Source organism: Echinops telfairi, unplaced genomic scaffold (assembly GCF_000313985.2).
Source record: "Echinops telfairi isolate 266 unplaced genomic scaffold, ASM31398v2 ScPeMD7_7;HRSCAF=31, whole genome shotgun sequence".
NCBI lineage: Eukaryota > Metazoa > Chordata > Mammalia > Afrosoricida > Tenrecidae > Echinops > Echinops telfairi.
In genome coordinates this window covers 26,160,202-26,181,164 of record NW_022103904.1, presented here as the reverse complement: position 1 = coordinate 26,181,164, position 20,963 = coordinate 26,160,202, and the positions used below count along the sequence as shown (strand labels likewise).

The following is a 20,963-nucleotide window of genomic DNA, read 5'->3' as shown; positions in this document are numbered from 1 at the left end:
CTACCCTCCCAGTATCGCCACTCACACCACTGGTCCTGAAGGGATCATCTGCCCTGGATTCCCTGTGTTTCCAGTTACTATCTGTACCAGTGTACATCCTCTGGTCCAGCCAGACTTGCAAGGTAGAATTTGGATCATGATAGTGGGGGCGGGGAGGAAGCATTTAGGAACTAGAGGTAAGTTGTATTTTTCATAGTTGCAACATCGCACCGACTGGCTCATCTCCTCCCTGAGACCCCTCTGCAAGATCTCCAGTGATTTTGCCTTTTGAGTTCCCACAGAGCCAATGGATACCTAAGGTGCCTGGGTGGTGCAGGGGGTTAAGCAGTGGGCTGCTAACCAAAAGACTGGCTGTTTGTACACACCGGCCCAGGAGAAAGAGGAGAACATCTGCTTCCGTAAAGATTTAAGCTACGGAAACCGTCTGGGGCGGTTCTACTCTGTCCCACAGGGTCTCTGAGTCAGAACAGAGTCGACGGCAGTGAGTTTGTGTTTGTTGTTATAATCATCACTTATTTCATTCCGCAATCTTGGTAATATTTTAAAAGATCCTAAAACCAGTTGACTACCATTAAGTGCCTGTCCCTACTAGATATTTGATCCTATGCATGAACTTTTTATCTCTGGGCCTCAGGGTGTTCGTCTTTAAAGTGGAGAAAACAGAGTATTTGCCTTGTGGTGCAGTGGTTCCAGTGCTCACTGGCTAATCAAAGGGCTGGCTGGCTGGGCGAGATGCGGCAGCCTGATTCCATTAATATGAATAGCCTCGGAAGCCCGGTGGGGCAGTTCTACGCTCTCCTGTACAGTTGCTAGGAGTTGGAATTGACTCAGTGGCAATGGGTTTGGTTTGCTTTTGGTTCCAAGGAAATAGAAAAGGAACTTCTTTTATTATTCATCTCTGTATCTTCTCAATAGGAAGAATATTCTCACAGACTGGCAGTAGGAAAGTAGGAGTCCAGGTCTCCAACTCCAGCCATTTCTGACTTTACCAGAGCCCGGCACAGCAATAGCTGGGCAAATTTAATCCCCAACAGGAGAGAGCTTCCAAAGAAGAGCGGGAGATAGTGTATCAGTCTGCACGAAGTCTCCTACTTCCACTAATAGGTTTACTCCCAAATATAAAAGTAGTAAGCATATTAAGGAGTCAAACGATTTGCCCACATGTTCACATTTGGCCCCCTTTTTAACAGTTAGGTACTATGTGCTAGACTCAGGAGATACATAATCTATTGAATTTCCAGGCAGATCCTCCCCCCACATTCTATAAAAAGAGATTAAAGGTGTCTACTTCTATAAAAAACGTGAGGGGGTATGTGTTTCAAAAAATTCTTGAAAAATGGAATTAAAAGATAATAGATTTCCGCCCCCCCCCCCACTATCATGATCCCAATTCTACCTTATAAATCTGGCTAGATCAGACAGATAAGAGCTGAAAACACAGAGAATCCAGGACAGATAAACCCCTTAGGACCAATAATGAGCGTAGCCATTTCAGGAAGGTAAGGCGAAGGTGGGGGAGAAAGGGGGAACTGATCACAGTGATCTACACACCCCCTGCCTGGGGGATGGACAACAGAAAAGTGGGTGAAGGGAGACATCGGACAGTGTAAGACACGAAAAATAATAATAATTTTTAAATTATCAAGGGTTCCGGAGGGGAAAATTGAGGAGCTGATACCAAGGGCTCAAGTAGAAAGCAAATGTTTTGAGAACAATGATGGCAACAAATGTACAAATGTGTTTGACACAATGTATGTATGTATGGATTGTGATGAGAGTTGTACGAGCCCCCAATAAAATGATTTAAAAAAAAAGGCAATAGAGTTTTCCCCATGAACTTTCTGAAGCATCCTTGTATGTTTTCTTGATGTCCACTCAAACATCAGACATTCTATATCCACAAGCAGTTATTTAAAAAGTGAAAGGAATTTCTATCATTTCTTTTAACTCTGGGCTTTTGCCAATTAGCAAAGCTGAAGTAAAATAATAGCAGATTGTATCTACCATAAGCCAATGTAAAAAAACTTATTTTATACAAACACCTCTCTGAAAAGAGAGACTGGAGTAAAACATTCCATTATACATTTTGTGATCACAAAACACATTATTCTAAGGGCTATACATTTTTTTGCATTCCAATATGCTCATTAGACCAAAGATCTATCAACACCAAAAGACATTAGCGCTGGTAACAACCAATGAAAAGGCTGGAAGAATCCCGGGGTGCCAGGATTCTCGGTTTGAGATCAGGTCATTTAGACAGTGTCAACCACATCTACAAAGGTCTCTGGCTGCCTGAGCCTCATGGCCCCCTTCCGAGTCATGTGGGACTTTCAGTTATTCTCATGACTCTGCTCTTCAGTGTGACACTTGTCGATATGCTTATTGTCTGTACTCCCATAGGAACGAAACATACACTTCAGACCTCCAGGTTAGCACCCGCTACAATCACGAATCTCACACACACACACACACACACACACACACACACACACATACACACACACACGACACCTCAAAGTCAACATGCCTACCAATCAATTCGGATGAAAATAATATTTTAAAGTTGGCATACAATACATGTTTATAAATATTTACTGAATGAATGAACCTACCAAAGAGTGCACTTGTCTCTATAAGCTCAGGTACAGGCACCAAATAATCTAGTAAAATCTATGAATTGGAGGCGCTGGGCCCTGTAAACGGCTGAACGCTAGTCTAGTAGCCAAAAAGTTGGCAGTTCTAACCCCCACAGAGGTGCTGAGAAGATGGGCCTGGGGCTCTGTTTCTCAGAGGCCATCGCTTTGAAAATCCTATGGAGCCGTTCTACCCCACATCATAGGGTACGCCGTGACTTACCTCGACGGTAATAAACAACAGCCTGTGTATATGAGGGTACTTTTCATAGTAGCTTTTGTTATTGAGTGATTACAGATTTGGTAGCAAAAAAAAGCATTTTGCTGTTGAGATAAAAACAAAGTAAAACAGCTGCTCCACAGTTTCTGGGCTGTTTTAAACATGCTGGATATGAAACTAGAACTTTGATGCAGGGTGATTTTAGGAAGCATATTCTGGGCTGTAAGATACATAAATGCTGCACTGAGGTCAATTAATACAGCATTTATTCCTATTTCCAAAACAGAGTTGGGATAGTCTTTAAATTCAGTGAGTGAAGAAAACCCCTAGGTGGGGGGGCTCTGCTAGCTCCCAAACTTTGCTACACATTGGAATTACCCAGGGATCTTAAAAAAAAAAGTATATGTGTATGTGCATGCGCATAATCTGGGCACTGGGGGTTTTAACGCTGAGTAAGTAATCCTAATGAACAGCAAAGTCTGGGAATCAGTGCTGTAAAGATTTTAAATTCATGACTTTCCAAACTTACACCTGAGGTTTGAGAATCTTCAGCTGAGTGAGGATGTCCTTCTGGACCCTGGGATTAGCAGTGGCAGTAAGAGCCATCACTGGAACCAAGGGAAACTTCTGCCGAAGCATATTCATTCTTTTGTAGTCTTGACGAAAGTCATGTCCCCACTAGTTGGGAAAACAAACAAACCAACCTTTCAGACTACTTTCTTAAATGCAAAGGAAAAATGTATCAATACCCTTACATCACTCTATTTTAACACTCTGAATATAATCCCTCCCCACCCTTTAAGGAAAATCTAATTATGCTAGCCTTCCTTAAGAACCAGCAATGACTACCCATCACCTGCTGCATAAAATCGTAGCCTTTTATTCAGCATGACAGGCCTTTTATGATCTGGCTCCTGTTTGTCCTCAGGTCATCTTCCACTTCGTCTTGTAAGCAGCTGGAGGACGGGAAGCTTTCTACCTTGTTCTGCATTAAATCCCCAACGTCTTAAACAATGCCTGTTCCAAACAGGCTCTCCTCTATATATTAATTAAAGGATGAAGAAACGGAGTACACACACACTTATTTTAACCAAATGTATATAATCAATAATAAATGCTACCAACAAACAAACTTATTCTGTGAAATTGCATAGCAATCCATTCAATATAGAATTATGGTCAGTTTTAAAAGTACTTTAATAATACATATCTATATATTTCTTGATATCTCCAGTCATAACAATTGTACTCACCTGACTGACACAATGTGCTTCATCTATAACGAAACGTGCCAAGAGCTTCCTCTGGTACAGATTCTCCAGAGTAGAAAGCAGTCTGTTGCTTGCACAGACCTAGCCGGGGGGTATTAATACAGAGTAGGGAGTTAAGGCACATAATACCATGTCATCCCAGTGGTTTTGCTCGCCTGAAGTTCCACGACAACTTAAGTTACATTACGACCTCCCGGAAATCGGTTCTCATTTCAAACTTGGAAATAGCAGAATTAATCGAAAATAGAAAGTCTGATAGTTTAGAACATTTGTCCACATTCAGTAAAGAGTTTGCCTATTGAGTCAGAGGTTCTTAAACTTTTTTCAGCCTCAACACATCTAAAAATCACCAACTGAATAAATTAAAAATCCACAGTAGGAGTTCATACTAGTATATAAATAATCATGTGGGGAAAAGAGAACTTCCTTGTAGTAAAATGTCAACTAAATTAGAAAAATTGCTCTGGCGTCCATTATAGTAATAACTTATTCAAGGAAGACTCATCAATGGATGCTAAAATTCATGGGTAATAGGTTATTGACATAGTCTCTAATAGAATACCTACCAATACAATAAAGTAATTTTGCAGTTGAGAAACCTGCCAGGCCCCACCTTAACTAAGTGATCAAAGTTAACAAGCAGCACATGTCCTCACATGAATTGACATCAAGTTCTTTGCTACAAGAGACCCTTTCATTTCTGTGATATTTCTGCCAAAAATGAGTACCATGAATCTATCCCGAGGAAACCTAAGATAAATTCAAATTAAGGAACAGTCTTCAAAATAACTGGCCTGAATTCTTCAAACATGCCAAACTCATAAAAGGCAAAAAGAGTTGTAGAAATTGTTTGGATTGAAGGAAATGTAAAGAAACGTGACAAGATCAAGGGCAATGGAACCGACAGGAATGCCTAAAACCCAAATGAAGGCAGAACATGATAGTGGGGCAAGAGGAAAGTACAAAGAAATAGAGGAAAGAACCAGGAGGCAAAGGGTAGTCACAGAGTCGTAAATACAGGCATATAAAGATGTAAATATATTTATATATGATGAGGGGGAAATAGATCTATGTACATATACTTATAGGTTGAGTATTAAGAAAAATGATGGACAGTGGGCTCCTGAACAAGTACTCCCCCAACACAAGAACACTTTGTTCTAACAATTTGGCAGTCTGAGATGCTCACCTGCCTGGCACGATCGCTGAAGACAATGGGTGCACAAGAAAATGTGGTGAAGAAAGCAGATAGTGCTTGGCTACCAAAAGATATAACACCTGAAGTCACTGAAGACAATGGGTGCACAAGCAAGTGTGGTGAAGAAAGCTGATGGTGCCCAGCTACCAAAAGATATAGCACCTGAAGCCTTAAAGACCTGAAGATATAGAAGCAGCCATCTAGCTGAGAGACAACAAAACCCACACAGAAGTACACCAGCCTGCCCCTACTCGATCACTGAGGACAAAGGGGGTGCATTAGCAAAAGTGGTGAAGAAAGAAAACCCACAAGGAAGAAGCACACCAGCCTACCCCAACATGAATACTGAAGACAGAGCGGGTACATAAGCAAATGTGGTGAAGAAAGGTGATGGTGACAAGCTGTCAAATTACACAGAATCTGGGGTCCCACATGCTGGAAGATAAACAAGGGGCCATCTAACTGAGAAACAACAAAGCCCACATGGAAGAAGCACCCCAGCCTGTAAGATGACAAGGCGGCGAAGGGGTCCGGTATCAGGCATCAAAGCCCCCCCCCCCCAAAAAAAACCCATAACATTGTGAATGAGGGGGCGTGCAGAGTGGAGACCCAGGGCCCATCTGGGGGAAATTGGACATCCCCTTACAGAAGGGCTGTGGGGAGGAGAGGAGCAAATCAGAGTGCAGTATAGCAACGATGAAATATGCAATTTTCCTCTAGTTTTTAAATGCTTCCTCTCCTGCACTACCATGATCCCAATTCTACCTTACATATCTGGCTGGACTGGCACAGATAGGAACTGGAAACACAGTGAGCCCAGGACAGATGAACCCCCCAGGACCAGTGGAGAGAGTGGTGATAGCGGGAGGGTGGAGGGAAGGTGAGGGAGAAAGGGGGAACAGATGACAAGGTCAACATATGGCCTCTTCCCTGGGAGACAGACAGCGGAGAAGTGGGTGAGGGAGACATTGGATGGGGTAAGATATGATAAAATAATAATTTATAAATTATCCAGGGTTCAGGGGGAGGGGGAGTGGGGAGGGAGGGGGAAAATGAGGAGCTGATACCAAGGGCTCAAGTAGAAAGCGGGGGTTGTGAGAATGATGAAATCAACATATGTACTAATGTGCTGGACACAAATGACGTATGTACGGATTGTGATGAGTTGTGATGAGCCCCTAATGAAATTATTGAAGAAAAAAAAAGAAGACATGTGACAAGGAATTAAATACATGTCTTGGGATTTTTTGGTTGCTGTTATAAAGGACCTATTGAGATAATTAGCAAAATTTGGATACGGTCTATACTGTGGCTATGTAAAAGAATTCTTGTTCTCCAGAAAAGCACAGAGAAATATTTAGTGGTAAAGAATAGAATGCCTGCAACTTACTCTCACATGTCTCAGGAAAGAGATACATAAATAGAAAGAAAATAATTACAGTAAAATGTTATAATTTGGAGCTTCTGCAGAAAGAGATATAGGAATTCTTTGTACTCTCATATATATCACTAATGATGTCCTAATAAAAAAGTAAAACTTGAGGGGAGGAGGGGAAGCCCACTGATCGATGCATACCGCCACCCACCTTCCCTCACCAAGGGAGGAACAGCAGAAATGTGGGTGAGGATTGTGATAAGAGCTGTAAGAGCCTCCAATAAAAAGATTTTTTTTTAAAAAGAAAGAAATGTGGGTTAAGGGACACAGCGGTCAGTGTAAGATATGAAAATAATAAAAATTTATAATTTAACAAGGGGTCACGAGGGTGGGGGGGAGGGAAAAAGAGGAGCTGATAACAAGGGCTCAGAAAGAAAGTAAATGTTTAGAAAATGATGATGGCAACATATTTCCAAATATGCTTGATACAATTGATGTATGGATTGTTAAAAAGACCCATATGAGCCCCCAATAAAATGATCTCTTTTTAAAAAAGTAAAATTTCTGTATCTTTGTTGGGCTTTAATATATCTTAAAATAATGATATAAATACAAACCTTCTCTGGAGTAACATATAAAAGTTTTATAATGGGATCTTTTTTTGATAACTGGAGGTAAATACTTGTAGCTTCTGAGTCAGTCTTATCACCTGTCAGGTATGTAGCTGGAATCTATGTATGAAAGTAGTGAACAATTGAAACATTTTAATACACATAAATTAATCTTAGGCTTACATTTATCCTTAGATTTTATAAGTCACATTCCAAACCTACCAGAAGAACTATATACATATATCTCAATATAATATAAATGAGGATTAATCATTATAGTTTCTTAAAAAGCATACCCCCCCAAAAATGTATCAAGCACAACTTAAAATGCTCTGTAACAGCTTATTTCTTTTTTGTTTTTCCACATAAATTACATTAAAAAAACAAACAAACTAGCCTGTTCTAAATTGAATGCTCTCTTGGACTTCCTGGTTATTTCATATTTGCAAGTATGCTAAATATGAATTCAGCATTCAAGAGACCACAGTCCTAACAGATGGCTATATATATATAAAATATATGAATATGCCTTTAGGTTTTTAAGGCATAAGTACCATGTGGGACCATGATATCATGACTGGCTGCCGCAACTGAGCTAAGACATTCTGTTTATACAGTCAAACCAGCGGGCTTGCTGATGACCTTGTCATTGCTCATGACCTTGTTATCACAATATATGAGATTTATCAGCATGCATTCACAGTCTACCTTAACTTTATCCACATGGAAGACATGACATGTTGCTTTATATATATATATATATATATATATATATATATATATATATATACACACACACACGTATATGTTTTAAGATATAAGGGGATGAGAACTATATTGATCTGTCAGCAGAAACAGAGAAATACTTTAAGGTTAGTTTATTTTAAAATAAAAGGTTTCCATCAGCAAAATATCTTACCAAAATACATTCTATCAGCATAAAATCACACTAAATGACAGAGTTTTATGTGCTTTATTCTTACAATTCCTGAACTACTTAATAAAAAGGTTGCCCAGGAGTACTGACAATTCACTTTTCTGCAGTCCCTTTTCAGATAACTGGTAGTGTTTTGTTCAAACTTACATCCAGGGAAGTCAGCTTCTGGACTTGATCAACAATTAGCGATCTCAAGGGCGAGATGACAATAGTGACCCCAGGGGAAATGCAGGCAGGGAGCTGGTAACACAGACTCTTACCGCCCCCTGAAAGAGAATTGGTGAAAAAGAGTCGATCATGCTCCACCTTGATCGCAGGAAGGCAAAAGTCACCAGGTGGATGGCACAAAATGATTAAAACAGGACCTACCCGGACTCTAAGGGATAGTCCCCCCTGGTACCAGTGATCGGCAATACTCGAAGGAGTCAAATATTTTTGCAGTTCAAATAACATGTTAAAACTACCTTTAAGGGCATCTTACATAAGCACAGATCATTGCAAATAAAATTTCAGGGCAGATAAATAAAGTACATTTGAATGACTTAAAAAAGCCTACTTGGGAAATTTAAAACAGTAAACTATTTTTGGCAGAACAATGGATGCTTAAATGAACAAATTCATAGGATGAAAATGGCTTTGTACGTAGTATTTAAATTTTAAAGAGGAAAAATGTAATAAACTATCCAACAGTGAACCATACTGAATATGGTTTAATATTTCTTTGATGATCCTGAAGGTACTTTTAGGATCTCAGGCTTTAGGTTTTACAAATATCATTAGTAGGAATCTCTTAACAGTGCATATCATAACACAGATTCCATTTAAATATCAGTTTGCAAAACTACAGAAGCACAGGTCACACTATTTACTAATGATGGCAATGGGTAATTTGCTAAAGGTTACAACATGATGAGAAAGACAGAGGTAAGACTTGCATTTAGAAGACTGACACCCCAAGCCCTCTATTCTTCCTACCACACACACACCGTCGAATATTTATTAGCTACGTATTATTATTATTATTAGCTAAATATAAATAGCTAAAAAGAATATAGCAACTCAGTTATGGAATACTTGTCAACTGCGTATTTAAAATTTTTACTTGAATGAAAAGACACCATTGAACACCTGCTCTTTGCTATAATAACACAAGCCATCTTCCAGACTTTTTCAAAACTGGGACCAAAAAAGAACGAGCTATGTGCTAGGCCAGTGGTTTTCAACCTTCCTAATGTCACGACCCTTTAATACAGGTCCTCATGTTGTGGTGACCCCCAACCATAAAATTATTCTTATTGCTACTTCATCACTGTAGTTTTGCTACTGTTCCGAAAATCGGGCAACCCCTATGAAAGGGTTGTTCGACCCCCAAAGGGGTCACGACCCACAGGTTGAGAACCACTGTGCTAGGCACTCTATGGAGAGCACAGAGCAGGAAGCTGGAGGTTAGGGAGTGAAGTTGCTTGGCCACAGTCACATGGCTCAAAGTTTTAACCCCAGCCATCACCCCAAGCTGATGTTTGCAACCACACATGCAACATTAGGTTGTTACCAAATACACCATTAGAAAAATGGCCATGTTCTCTGACAAAGATTTTTTGTTAATTTTCCAGATTTTGACTGGAAAAAAGGAGACAATTCCTAGCGAAATGCTAGTTCAGTCCAACACAATAAGCTTTGAGTTGAAACATTGTAAGGGTGTGAGGTACTGAAATTCTTGTTCGTACTATGGCATGGGAGGGTTAGGTCTCTAAGGGACAGAAATTCTCTGTAGGTATGTAGATCTTTTTATTTCTATTAAAAAGCTTTCATTTAACATCTGCCCATGGACTGCTGCCAATTCATATCTAAAAATACATACCAGTGGGCATTAAGATGAAGCAGTCTTCACCAAGCAGTGCAGCATTGATCGCCTCTAGTTGATTAGTTCTAAAATGATGCAGGCCAAATTTTTTATGAAAAATCTTCATCATTTCTTTTGTATGAGGAAAGTCAACACTTTGGAAACGTTCATGTTTCACACTTTTGGACGCAAAATTTTGCCCCGACTTGTCTAAGAAAATAATGTTAAAAACAATCAGTACCTAGTAACAGGTCAGTTACATCACTGCTGTACAAGGCCCTGCAATAAACTGTCTTCAACCCTTTACTGGGTGTTCCCCAACCCCCCATAGCAAATGGCATCCTCCAAGCCACCAGACTTCTCAAGGGATGAACTCTGGTCTCCCGATTTGCATACAGCACCTGCTATTATTACCAGTGATTACCTCCTGCCTCTTCTCCCTGGTCCTTCAAGGGACCCATGGATGTTTAGATTCACTTTTCATTTCCTTTCCTGCCTCTACTACTTCCTGCATCTGCCCTGTGCATTTGGGAGTCTGTCAGATACTCAGGACTGGGCCCTTCACACGTTCTGTTTTGGATTTTTCCAACTCTCTGATGTGAAATTGCACCACAGTACAGAGAATACCTAGTTCTCACTTAAGGTCTGGCTGGCACCCCTCCTAAGTTCAAGCCTGCATGCATCTCCAATTGTTTGCTGAACACTTCAACTGGAATGATTTACCAACACTTGACCCTCAACAAGTCTTAAAACAGACCTCCTCCTCCTTGCAAAAAAAAAAAATATATATATATATCTCCCCCACTTTACTCCAAATCTGACTCTACCTCCTGACTCCCCTACTTCCGTAATGGTGTCCCTGTTCTGGTCACCCTGGTCTGAAACTTGAGGGATGGGTTAGCTTTCTGACTGCCCTCTCCTAAGGATCTCACATTCGCTCTTGCTCTGCCCCTCGATGCCTCCATTCGGACTCCGCCCTGAGAACAGGAGGTACTCACACCAGCTTTGGCAGTGCCTCTGACCCCAACACTCAACTGTCTCAAAGATCATTGCAAACATCAAGTATGACACATTCTAACATGATACAAAATTAATTCCATTAATGGTTATTTCAAAGGTCAACAACATCACTGTAAGAACAACCCCCATGGTATTAAATCATCAATGGCAAAAATACGAAGGGTTGCACTTTATAAAATCTTGCACATATAAATGATTTCCGTTATAAAAACAAAACAAAAAACCATTTTGTGGTAACTTTATAGAGTTGATGTAAGGTTTTAAAATTAATTTTGGCTTTCTTCTGTGAATTTCCCTCCTCCAAAAACATCTCTCTTTCTAAAGCTTAAGCTCCTACTGGGCACGAATGGCTCGTTAGTCAGCTTCTCTCACCAGAACCTGTACTGTACTTGGCACACAGTAGGTATTCAATAAATACCTACTGGATAAAATAAATACCTACTGGATGAATGAAAGGATTCTAAGGGCTCATGAACAAATAAGTTGATTCATCTAAGAAATCTCTGGCTTTACGTTCTTCTTAAGATTGCCTTATATTTTAAAAGCTTAAGATATAGAACTTGCTTATCTTCTTTAAAAATTAATCCTTTCTCACCAATTCAGAAGTCAGACTACACACAATAACATTTTAGCATATAAATTCATCTTTGCTTTTGCCCTGCCCCCAAATCATTAAAAACTGGCCCTCGTGAGCCTTTTTGTTTTACAGAATGAAAAAAAAGTTAATTTATAGGCAAAGCACTTTGTAATGACTTTTAGAGCTTTACTACAATAGGTTATAATTACACATCTTATACAACTACAGCTGCTATGGAGACAAAAGAGCAACTTGCTTTGGAAATTGTGATTTGTAATTCATATTATCAGTAGAAATTTGCATAGAAACAATGTAGTTTCCAGGCAATGATGGCTTGCTATGCTTTTCTTCTGTAATTCCCATTTTGGGCCGTTTTTTTGTTTTCATATAATACATACCCATTCCATTTGTTTCAAACTTACCGATATAATTTTGAGTTGACTCTGAGAAGTTTTTATGGTGAGCAGTGAATGCCCCGGGAAGGCAGTTTGTCTTGGCTGAAGACATTCCTTGTGATAAAGATTTAATTGGCCGCCCTTCCTTAATAGGTTGGTAGGCAGCTGTGGAAGATTTGCTGGCCGTTAGATTATGCATTATATTTTCCCATTCATCATCATCATCATCGAAGTCTTCTATGTCAAAGTGATCAGTATGATAGAAGGCCTGGGTTTCCGAACCGTCCCTTCTTTCTAAGCCATTTGTTGGGATAGGGTATTTCTTCAGGTCTTTCACAGCAGTGCTTGTGAGAACATTTTCCGGGAAACAGGTGCTTTCATATCTTTCGTCGCTCTTTGGTGTTGCAGTGCAGTTGCTACTTACAAAGGACTTCGGTAGATGGGAACTGAATAGCGGTCTGTCAAAGCAATTCTTAGCAGTGGCCGAGAATCCGGTCCTTCCTGGGGTAGTAGTTGGTAAACACTCTCCAGTGGAGACAACATTTGAGGGAAAGTGTGGGAAGTGTAACTCCTTAACAGAATTCTCTGTAGGGCAGCTCTCCCCCTGTGAAAATGTCACACCTTCCACAGGGCTATCAAGTAGATCAGGCCTGCAGCGCCACAGTGGGCCCAGAAAACCGGCCTTGCTTCTGTTCAAATCTGCATCAGCGAGGAGTTCCTTTCTTAGGGAGGAAACAGAACCCGGTGTTAAATAGAAGTCTCCTACAGGGGGATTCCGTTTTCAATCCAAACACTGGCAAAACAGATCGTCTTCTTTTCTATCTCAAAATACTGAACACAAGTGCTAAAGGAAGCATTTGAAAACAAAAGGTAAGTAAATTTAAAAATAGTGATGATGCTAAGGAGATCACCCTAAACAATTTCCTGGCCAGGGTGCCTGAAAATCTTGCTCAGTTCGATTTTGCCTTCGAGCAGTGGAAACACAATCAGATATATTCCAAAAGGAAGAAAATCAAGATACCTTATGTTCCGCTGCTGAAGCAGCTCGTTCCCACAATCCAAAGCTCTCAGTTTATCTTCAGGGATGGTATCAACGAACTTACAGATGTTCTCCATCACACGGATAAGCTGCTGCTGTACACTTAACTGCTTAGCTGCAAAGTTAATTCGTCATTATTTTTCCCACCTTGAAGACAACAAGAGCTTAAGCTTCTAGAGGAGGCACACATGTCATCTTCGAAGGGGTTTACAAACGAGATCAGACACATTCTTACTGTCTTATATCTGCAATGAAATAGCTTGAACTCAGATTACCTTGATTCTATACCAGTAGAGCTTATAACTGAGTTTTCACTTAATTTCATGTTAATTTCTGATGGTGCTTTTAAGGTTAGAAGGCATAAAGGTATCAACTTCTCATGAATTTTTACCAATTTTCTGTGTAAATCTCGCTGTACACACACAAAATGAGGCATAAAGGTTGGACAGGCAATCCCCCTCGCCTGATGCTCTGCCCTGGCTGACACACATGCTTCACTTTGGTGGAAACAACGGGAGACAAACCCTTCTCCCTCTCCCTCTCCCTCTCGGGGCCTCGTGAGGAACAGCACGGAGGTCTTTCAGAAGGACTAGGAAGGCCTGGGTAAGCTGCTGGGTAACCTCTCTGCAACCGCACAGGGAGGGCAGCTTGAGAGCGAAGGCCAACTCGGAGGAAAGGAGGCAGCCAGAGATGGAAAGAGATGGGGAGAGGTTCAGACGTGGGCCCAAAGGGAGGTGCGAAAGCTGTGCAGAGAAAGAGAAATTCTTGATGACAACATTTTCACATGTGAATCCAGCTATTTCGAAGCATATATATATTTTTATGTTACTTCCAAAAGAAAATGAGGACTACAGTGGGATTATAACTCTTGCATCATGTCCATATGAGACCCTCCTCAAGTTAAGTTATGGAGGTATATACCGGTTACACTCCAAAGGCGTTTTCTTCCCTTTTGGGAGCAGCAGCGGTATAAGGTCAAGCAACAGAAATGTTGCCTGTTTTAGAAAGGCAGCTCGCTTCACGTACACAAACATTACAAAAGCCATAGTTTAAAAGGGCCCAGCCAGGAAGGCGAAATTAAGTCCAGTTCAAGCTGCACATGAAGAATCCCCTGAATCAGTTAGACAGGACAATATACATTGCTTTCGGCATAATAGAGTAGAGGTACCTCTAAGCTACCATAAAACTCAAAACACCAAACTCACTGCCATCAAGTTGATTCAGACTCATAGCAACTGGAATAGGACAGCGTAAAACTGCTTCTTAGAATCTGAGGCTGTGAATCTCTATTAGTGCAGACAACCTTATCAGTCTCCCATGGAGTGGCCGGTTGTTTTGCACTGCTTACCTTGCATCTAGCGGGCAGGCATCTTTCCTCTAAGCCACAGTATTGGTAAACTGGATGTAGATACTGGAGCATTCAAATTATTCTGTCTTGAAGATAATGATCAAATCCCAAGTGAAGACAGGAATGGATAGAAAACTCTGAAGTGTTCCTATTGGTGACTGAATAAATTGGGGTGCAAGAGTGAAGGTAGAACTGCTCAGTCCCTACTTTCAATGCAGGAGAATGGGCACGAGGTTGGAAATAAGAGCAAGTACGATGGTCTGAAGGAACCAAAAGCCAAGACAGGCTTAGAGAATGATACAAAGGCACTAAGCTATTGCCAAGGAGCTCAACTCTTCTGACCAGACAGATTACGGCACAGAATACAAAAAACCCCACAAACAAGATTTTGGAGCCACTGTCGCTGATACCTGAGGCATCTAGTGAACAGAAGAGTTGATGAAATAGTAATAACAGGCAAACATTGTTCTAATTAAAAAATTTAAAAAAAGGTCAGAAAAGTGATTGCCAAAAACTACAGCCTGGTGATCTTGATGCCAGTTCAAGACAAAATTGGAGGACAGGTTATCAAACAGCTACTTTGTAAGCTCTAAGAAGGAGCAGGAAACAACTATAGCATTAGCAAGAATGCATAAAAACAAAGCAGCTATCAGAGGACTACATATAACCGCCTCCGTTGGGGACAGACAACAGAAAAGTGGATGAAGGGAGAGGTTGGACAGTGTAAGATATGACAAAATAATAACTTATAAATTATCAAGGGTTCATGAGGGGGGGGAAGCAGGGAGGGAGGGGAAAAATGAAGAGCTAATGCCAGGGGCTTAGGTGGAGAGCAAATGTTTTGAGAATGATGAGGGCAATGAATGTACGAATGTGTTTTACACACTGACTGTGGATTGTGATAAGAGTTGTATGAGTCCTTAATAAAATAATTTAAAAAAACCCAGCTATCTTAATGTATTTCCTTGTTTGAAAGCATTACTAGACTGGCAGGTACCATTTATAGAAGGCCTACCAAGCATTAGGCACTTTACATTGAATTCTGACAGCTACCTGCAAAGTGAACAGTATTCTCCTCGTTTTACAGAAGAAAGAACTGAGGCTCAGAGAAGCTTAACTAATTTGCTATAGTCCCATAGCCAGGAGTAAGAAGAATCAGTTTTTAAGCTCAGGTTTTCATAACTCCACTTCCCGAGACCTTGAACTCCCATTAAGCCCTATGACCATGTCTCTTGCCTCACTATAGACAAAGGACACAGGGGAAAGGTAGACTCCTTGTACCGGCTAAACGACAAGTGATGACTTATGTCAGCTGAGAAGGGTCGCTACTAATGGAATTCTCTAGGACTCTTGCACCTGTCCTAGTCAATGGTTTTAGTAGTGCAACTTAATAGTGCAGAGGCAGCACAGCGCAGAAGTTATATGTGAATTTAAGACTCTCACAATTCCTTGGCTTCAAATCCCAGCTCAGCTATTTTCTAAATACTGTGACTCTGTGAAATGATGTAACCTCCTGTACCCCAGTTTCCTGGTCTTTAAGAGGATGTGGTAGCAGAAATTACCTTTTAAAAGGCCGCTGTGAGGATGGAATTGGTTTATACTTTGCGGGACACCAGGTATTCCAGGAATTCTAACAAAAATTCAGAAAGGAAAATAACAAGCCCCCAAATCCCAAAAACAAAACCCCAAATGGAAGAAACAGAAAACACAGAGAGAAAACTATGAGATATGTGCACACTGAGCCACAATTTATGAGGAAAGAACAGCATACATCGTACAAAATAAAATGGAGGAAAAAGACACCCCCCCCAGAAGAATTTATTTCAGAGTACAGCACTGAATCTGCAGCTCCGGGAGAGGGACATGCCTGATCAGAGCTTATGGGAGCAGATAAAGGGGGAGGGAGGAGGAGAGAGTTGAGCACATCCTGGCCCACCAGGCCTTGAGGACGATGTTCCTGCTCAGAGCAGCCAGTCCACAGAGAGGAAACCATGGTCAGCCCCACTATGAGACACGACGATCTTCACTGGCTCATAGCCCTACAGGGGACAACACTGGAAACACAGTGTAGGAATTCCGCCCGATCTGATCCTGCCACACCAAGGCAAAACACTAAGGGGGTGCAACAGAACAGCAAGGGAACAGAGCAGCAAGGGCCCCAAGGAATGTCGAAGGTGGACTTTGGGGCTAGGGCTTGGTGCCCCAACAGACTGGACTGGAAAAAACTCCTAAAGGCCAACAAACAGTCCTTGAACTAACTACAAGCTTTTCTTTCTTGTTGTGTTGTGTTTTTTTTTTTTTTGTCATTGGTTTGTTATTGTTGTTTTGTTTTATATTGTTGCTTGGTTTTGCTCTGTCTTGTTTTTGTGCATGTTATAATCTCTGCTGGTCTGTCTAAATAAGATAGGCTGGATGAACAATCTGGAGGAGAAAACAATGGGACCAACAGTTCCCGGGGGACATGGGAGACAGGGAGGTGGGGGGAAAGGTAGTGGTGTTAACAAGCCTAGGGACAAGGGAACAACAAGTGATCCAAATCGGTGGTGAAAAGGGTGTAGGAGGCCTGGTAGGGCGTGATCAATGGTAATGTAACCAAGAAGAATGACTGAAACCCAAATGAAGGCTGAGCATGATAGTGGGACAAGAGGAAAGTCAAAGGAAACAGAGGCAAGAGTTAGCAGGCAAAGGACATTTACAGAGATGTAAATAAAAGCATGTACATATGTAAATATATTTATACATGAGGATGTGGAAATAGATTTATGTGCATATATTTATACGTTTAATATTAAGGTAGCAGATGGACATTGGGCCTCCACTTACTCCCTCAATGCAAGAATACTTTCTTCTATTAACCTGGTATTCTATGATGCTCACCTTCCTGACACAATTGCTGAAGACAAAGCGGGTGCATAGAAAATGTGGTGAAGAAAGCTGATGGTGCCCAGCTATCAAAAGATATAGCATCTGGGGTCTTAAAAGCTTGAAGGTAAACAAGCATCCATCTAGCTCTGAAGCAACAAAGCCCACATGGAAGAAGCACACTAGCCTGTGTGATCATGAGGTTCTGAAGGGATCAGATATCAGGCATCAAAGAACAAAAAAAACATATCATTGTGTGCTCACCTCCCTGATAGGATCACTGAAGACAAATGGGTGCATAAGCAAATGGGGTGAAGAAAGCTGATGGTGCCCGGCTATCAAAAGATACAGTGTTCGGGGTCTTAAAGGCTTGAAGGTAAACAATCGGCCATCTAGCTCAGAAGCAACAAAGCCCACATGGAAGAAGCACACCAGCCTGTGCAATCATGAGGTGTTGAAAGGATCAGGTATCAGGCATCATGAGAACAAAATATCTTATCATTGTGAATGATGGGGGGAATGCCAAGTGGAGACCCAAAGCCCATTTGTAGGCCACTGGAGATCCCCTTACAGAAGGGTCTCGGGGAGGAGATAAGACAGTCAGGGTTTAATGTAGCAAGGATGAAACATACAACTTTCCTCTAGTTCCTAAATGCTTCCTCCACCCCCCACTATCATGATCCCAATTCTATCCTACAAATCTGGCTAGACCAGAGGATATACACTGGTACAGATAGGAACCGGAAACACAGGGAATCCAGGACAGATGATCCCTTCAGGACCAGTGGTGTGAGTGGTGATACTGGGAGGGTGGAGAGAGAGTGGGTTGGAAAGGGGGAACAGATTACAAGGATCTACATATAACCTCCTCCCTGAGGGATGGACAACAGAAAAGTGGGTGAAGGGAGATGTCGGACAGTGCAAGATATGACAAAATATTAATTTATAAATTATCAAGGGTTCATGAGGGAGGGGGAGCGGGGAAGGAAGGGGAAAAATGAGCTGATGTCAGGGGCTTAGGTGGAGAACAAATGCTTTGAGAATGATGTGGGCAATGAATGTACAAATGTGCTTTACACCATTGATGTTTGTATGAGTTGTGATAAGAGTTGTATGAGGCCCCAATAAAATGATTTTAAAAAAAGACAACAGAAAATAATTAATGAAATAGTAATAATAATAGTATCAGAAAGAGCAAAGAAAGGAAATTAAAAAGAGGAAAATGAAAAGAAAGAGTGGAAAAGGAAACTGTTGTTTTTCAAAGATTAACAGGTCATTCTGAATATTTTTACTACATATTTAATAGAAGAATTTAGGAAGACATCAAACAGTAATATATATATAAAATTTTAAAGGGACATCAAGACCCAGATAATGGAGATTTACCAGGAAGATAAAAGGTCTAGTAACCATATCTGTCAAGAATAGTGAAAAGTTCTAATAATGTTTAGCCTGGGTGGGTGGGGCAGGGGAGACTATTAGGAGCTTAAGATTTACTTCTCAAGGATTAAAGTTACCAGAAAGAAAGGTTTGGTTGAGTATGAGAAATCATTTTCTAACAAGTAAGGCTTTCCAACAGAGAATGAATTACCTTGTGAGCCAATGAGTTTATGATCCCTAAGGTATTCAAGCAAATACTGGCTAACAAATGAAGAGGGATCATTCTATAATATCAAAACAAAGGAAATATAAACTTGCCACAGTATACAATACAGGGCGAGTGAGAATACAATTTTGCTTTGCCTTCAAATGTAAGCATGTGAAATATGTGCTATGCTGAAAATACTTTTTGTACCGTGACAGACTGTCCTGGTTCCTTGATGAGGCTGTCGTGTGGTCATTTCCTCAGGTTTGGACAAAACATTCTCAGATGTGCTAAGAACATCCTTCGTTCCATCCGAGGAATCAAGATCTTTTATCACACTACAAACAAAACAAATGACAGCTAATCATAACAGAGGCTTGACCAAAGTAATGTGTCATTTCCACACTCCTCTAATATTTTCCCACACTGGTCAGATAATATATAACAGAAAAGACACTTTTTTTTGTCTCCCCTGTAAAGAAGATAACAGAAATTGTTGTAAGGCGCTTAGAATAGTGTCTAGGACATCAGGTATTTCAGGAATTCTAGTACTGAAGCCAAATTCTAATTTCAAAACCTCTTTAGCTGGTGCTGGCTCTCAAAGTCTTCTATCTTTTGGTTGCAAAGGCCATTGCAATGTTATCTCCAATTATATCCTTTTTTATTTCAAAATTTTAATTTAATTATATTTTAAACATTTTATTCCAATCCATAGTTCCATTAGACCAAGCATCATTGCACAACTGCTGCCATCATTTTCAATACATTTTCTTTTCTTCTTGAACTCCTTGATATCAGTTCCCCTTTATCCCCTCCCTCCCCTCCCTCCGTGAGCCCTTATTATTATATATTATTATCATTTTTTTGCCATAACTTCCACCATCCCATGTATCCAATCTCCTAAAATTTTGATGTTCGTTCCCCTCAAGTGGGGTTATACGTCATCAGTTATCAGCACCACCTACCCACCCACCCTTTTCCCACTGCAAGCTTTACATTCTCCATATAAGCCCTGCACTGTCTATTTCAGGGACTTCGCCTCTGCCTGTCATTCCAATCTTTTCTTACCCAAATGACACCTGTTCTACTAGGCCCAGCCCAAATGTAACTTTTCTTATTCCTCCAGCAGGTAGTTATTAATAGCGTTCCCTTTGGGACCCAAAACACTTTATTTGGACTTCTATTATGTCAATGTGTATATCTGCGAATGTATATATGGTTTTATATACACATATAACTATCTCATACATATTATTCACAAATACCCACACAAACACGATCAGTCTGACTAGACATAAAAATGCTTTAAAAGTAACTAAACCATTAACTACTAAATTAAATGTTAAAGAGAGGCTACTACGGCAATCCTAGGATAAGTACATTTTCTAGAGCTTAAGCTTCACTGAAGGTGCGGGATTTGAGCAGACCTTGAATAGTGGATAGGGAAAAGTGACAGACGAGTAAGGAGAGATAGAGAAGATAATTGTTTACTGATTTGCTTGCTATCCAGGAGTCAATCATAACTAAGCACAATTTTGAACTGCTCTATTCAAAGTAAATCAGAGCAGTGGTGGCTAGTTATGTTTTATGTCATTTAGAAAATGATAACACATATATTTGAAGACATAGCCTTATAATTTCCAGATTGTTGGTTGGACTCATTCGGCTCACAGGAACACAGGGTTTCTGAAAGGTGAAAAGGCACTAATCTGGGTCAGAAGATAAAGAAATGCCAGGGCGACGAGCCAGTCAGGGGGTGATGTAGCAACGATGAAAAATACAACTTTCCTTTAGTTCCTAAATGTTTCCTCCCCGCCCCCACTATCATGATCCGAATTCTACCTTGCAAGTCCGGCTAGACCAGAAGATGTACACTGGTACAGATAGGAACTGGAAATACAAGGAATCCAGGGAAGATGATCCCTACAGGACCAGTGGTGAGAGTGGCGATACCGGAACGGTAGAGGGAAGGTGGGGTGGAAAGGGGGAACCGATTACAAGGATCTACATATAACCTCCTCCCTGGGGGATGGACAACAGAAAAGT

At 40.7% G+C, this 20,963-nt stretch overlaps 1 protein-coding gene across 1 annotated transcript in view; it reads right to left on the bottom strand.

Annotated features, from left to right (window-relative positions):
- BLM (BLM RecQ like helicase) overlaps window positions 1-20,963 on the bottom strand; it is a 125,847-nt gene that overhangs the window by 47,040 nt on the left and 57,844 nt on the right. Inside the window, exons 5-12 of the mRNA XM_004708093.2 lie at window positions 19,128-19,255; window positions 13,105-13,237; window positions 12,111-12,805; window positions 10,110-10,301; window positions 8,396-8,514; window positions 7,318-7,431; window positions 4,110-4,208; window positions 3,386-3,534 (exon numbers count right to left, since the gene is read on the bottom strand). Coding sequence (XP_004708150.1) covers window positions 3,386-3,534; window positions 4,110-4,208; window positions 7,318-7,431; window positions 8,396-8,514; window positions 10,110-10,301; window positions 12,111-12,805; window positions 13,105-13,237; window positions 19,128-19,255 — 1,629 coding nt within the window. The remainder of the gene's footprint in view (window positions 1-3,385; window positions 3,535-4,109; window positions 4,209-7,317; window positions 7,432-8,395; window positions 8,515-10,109; window positions 10,302-12,110; window positions 12,806-13,104; window positions 13,238-19,127; window positions 19,256-20,963) is intronic.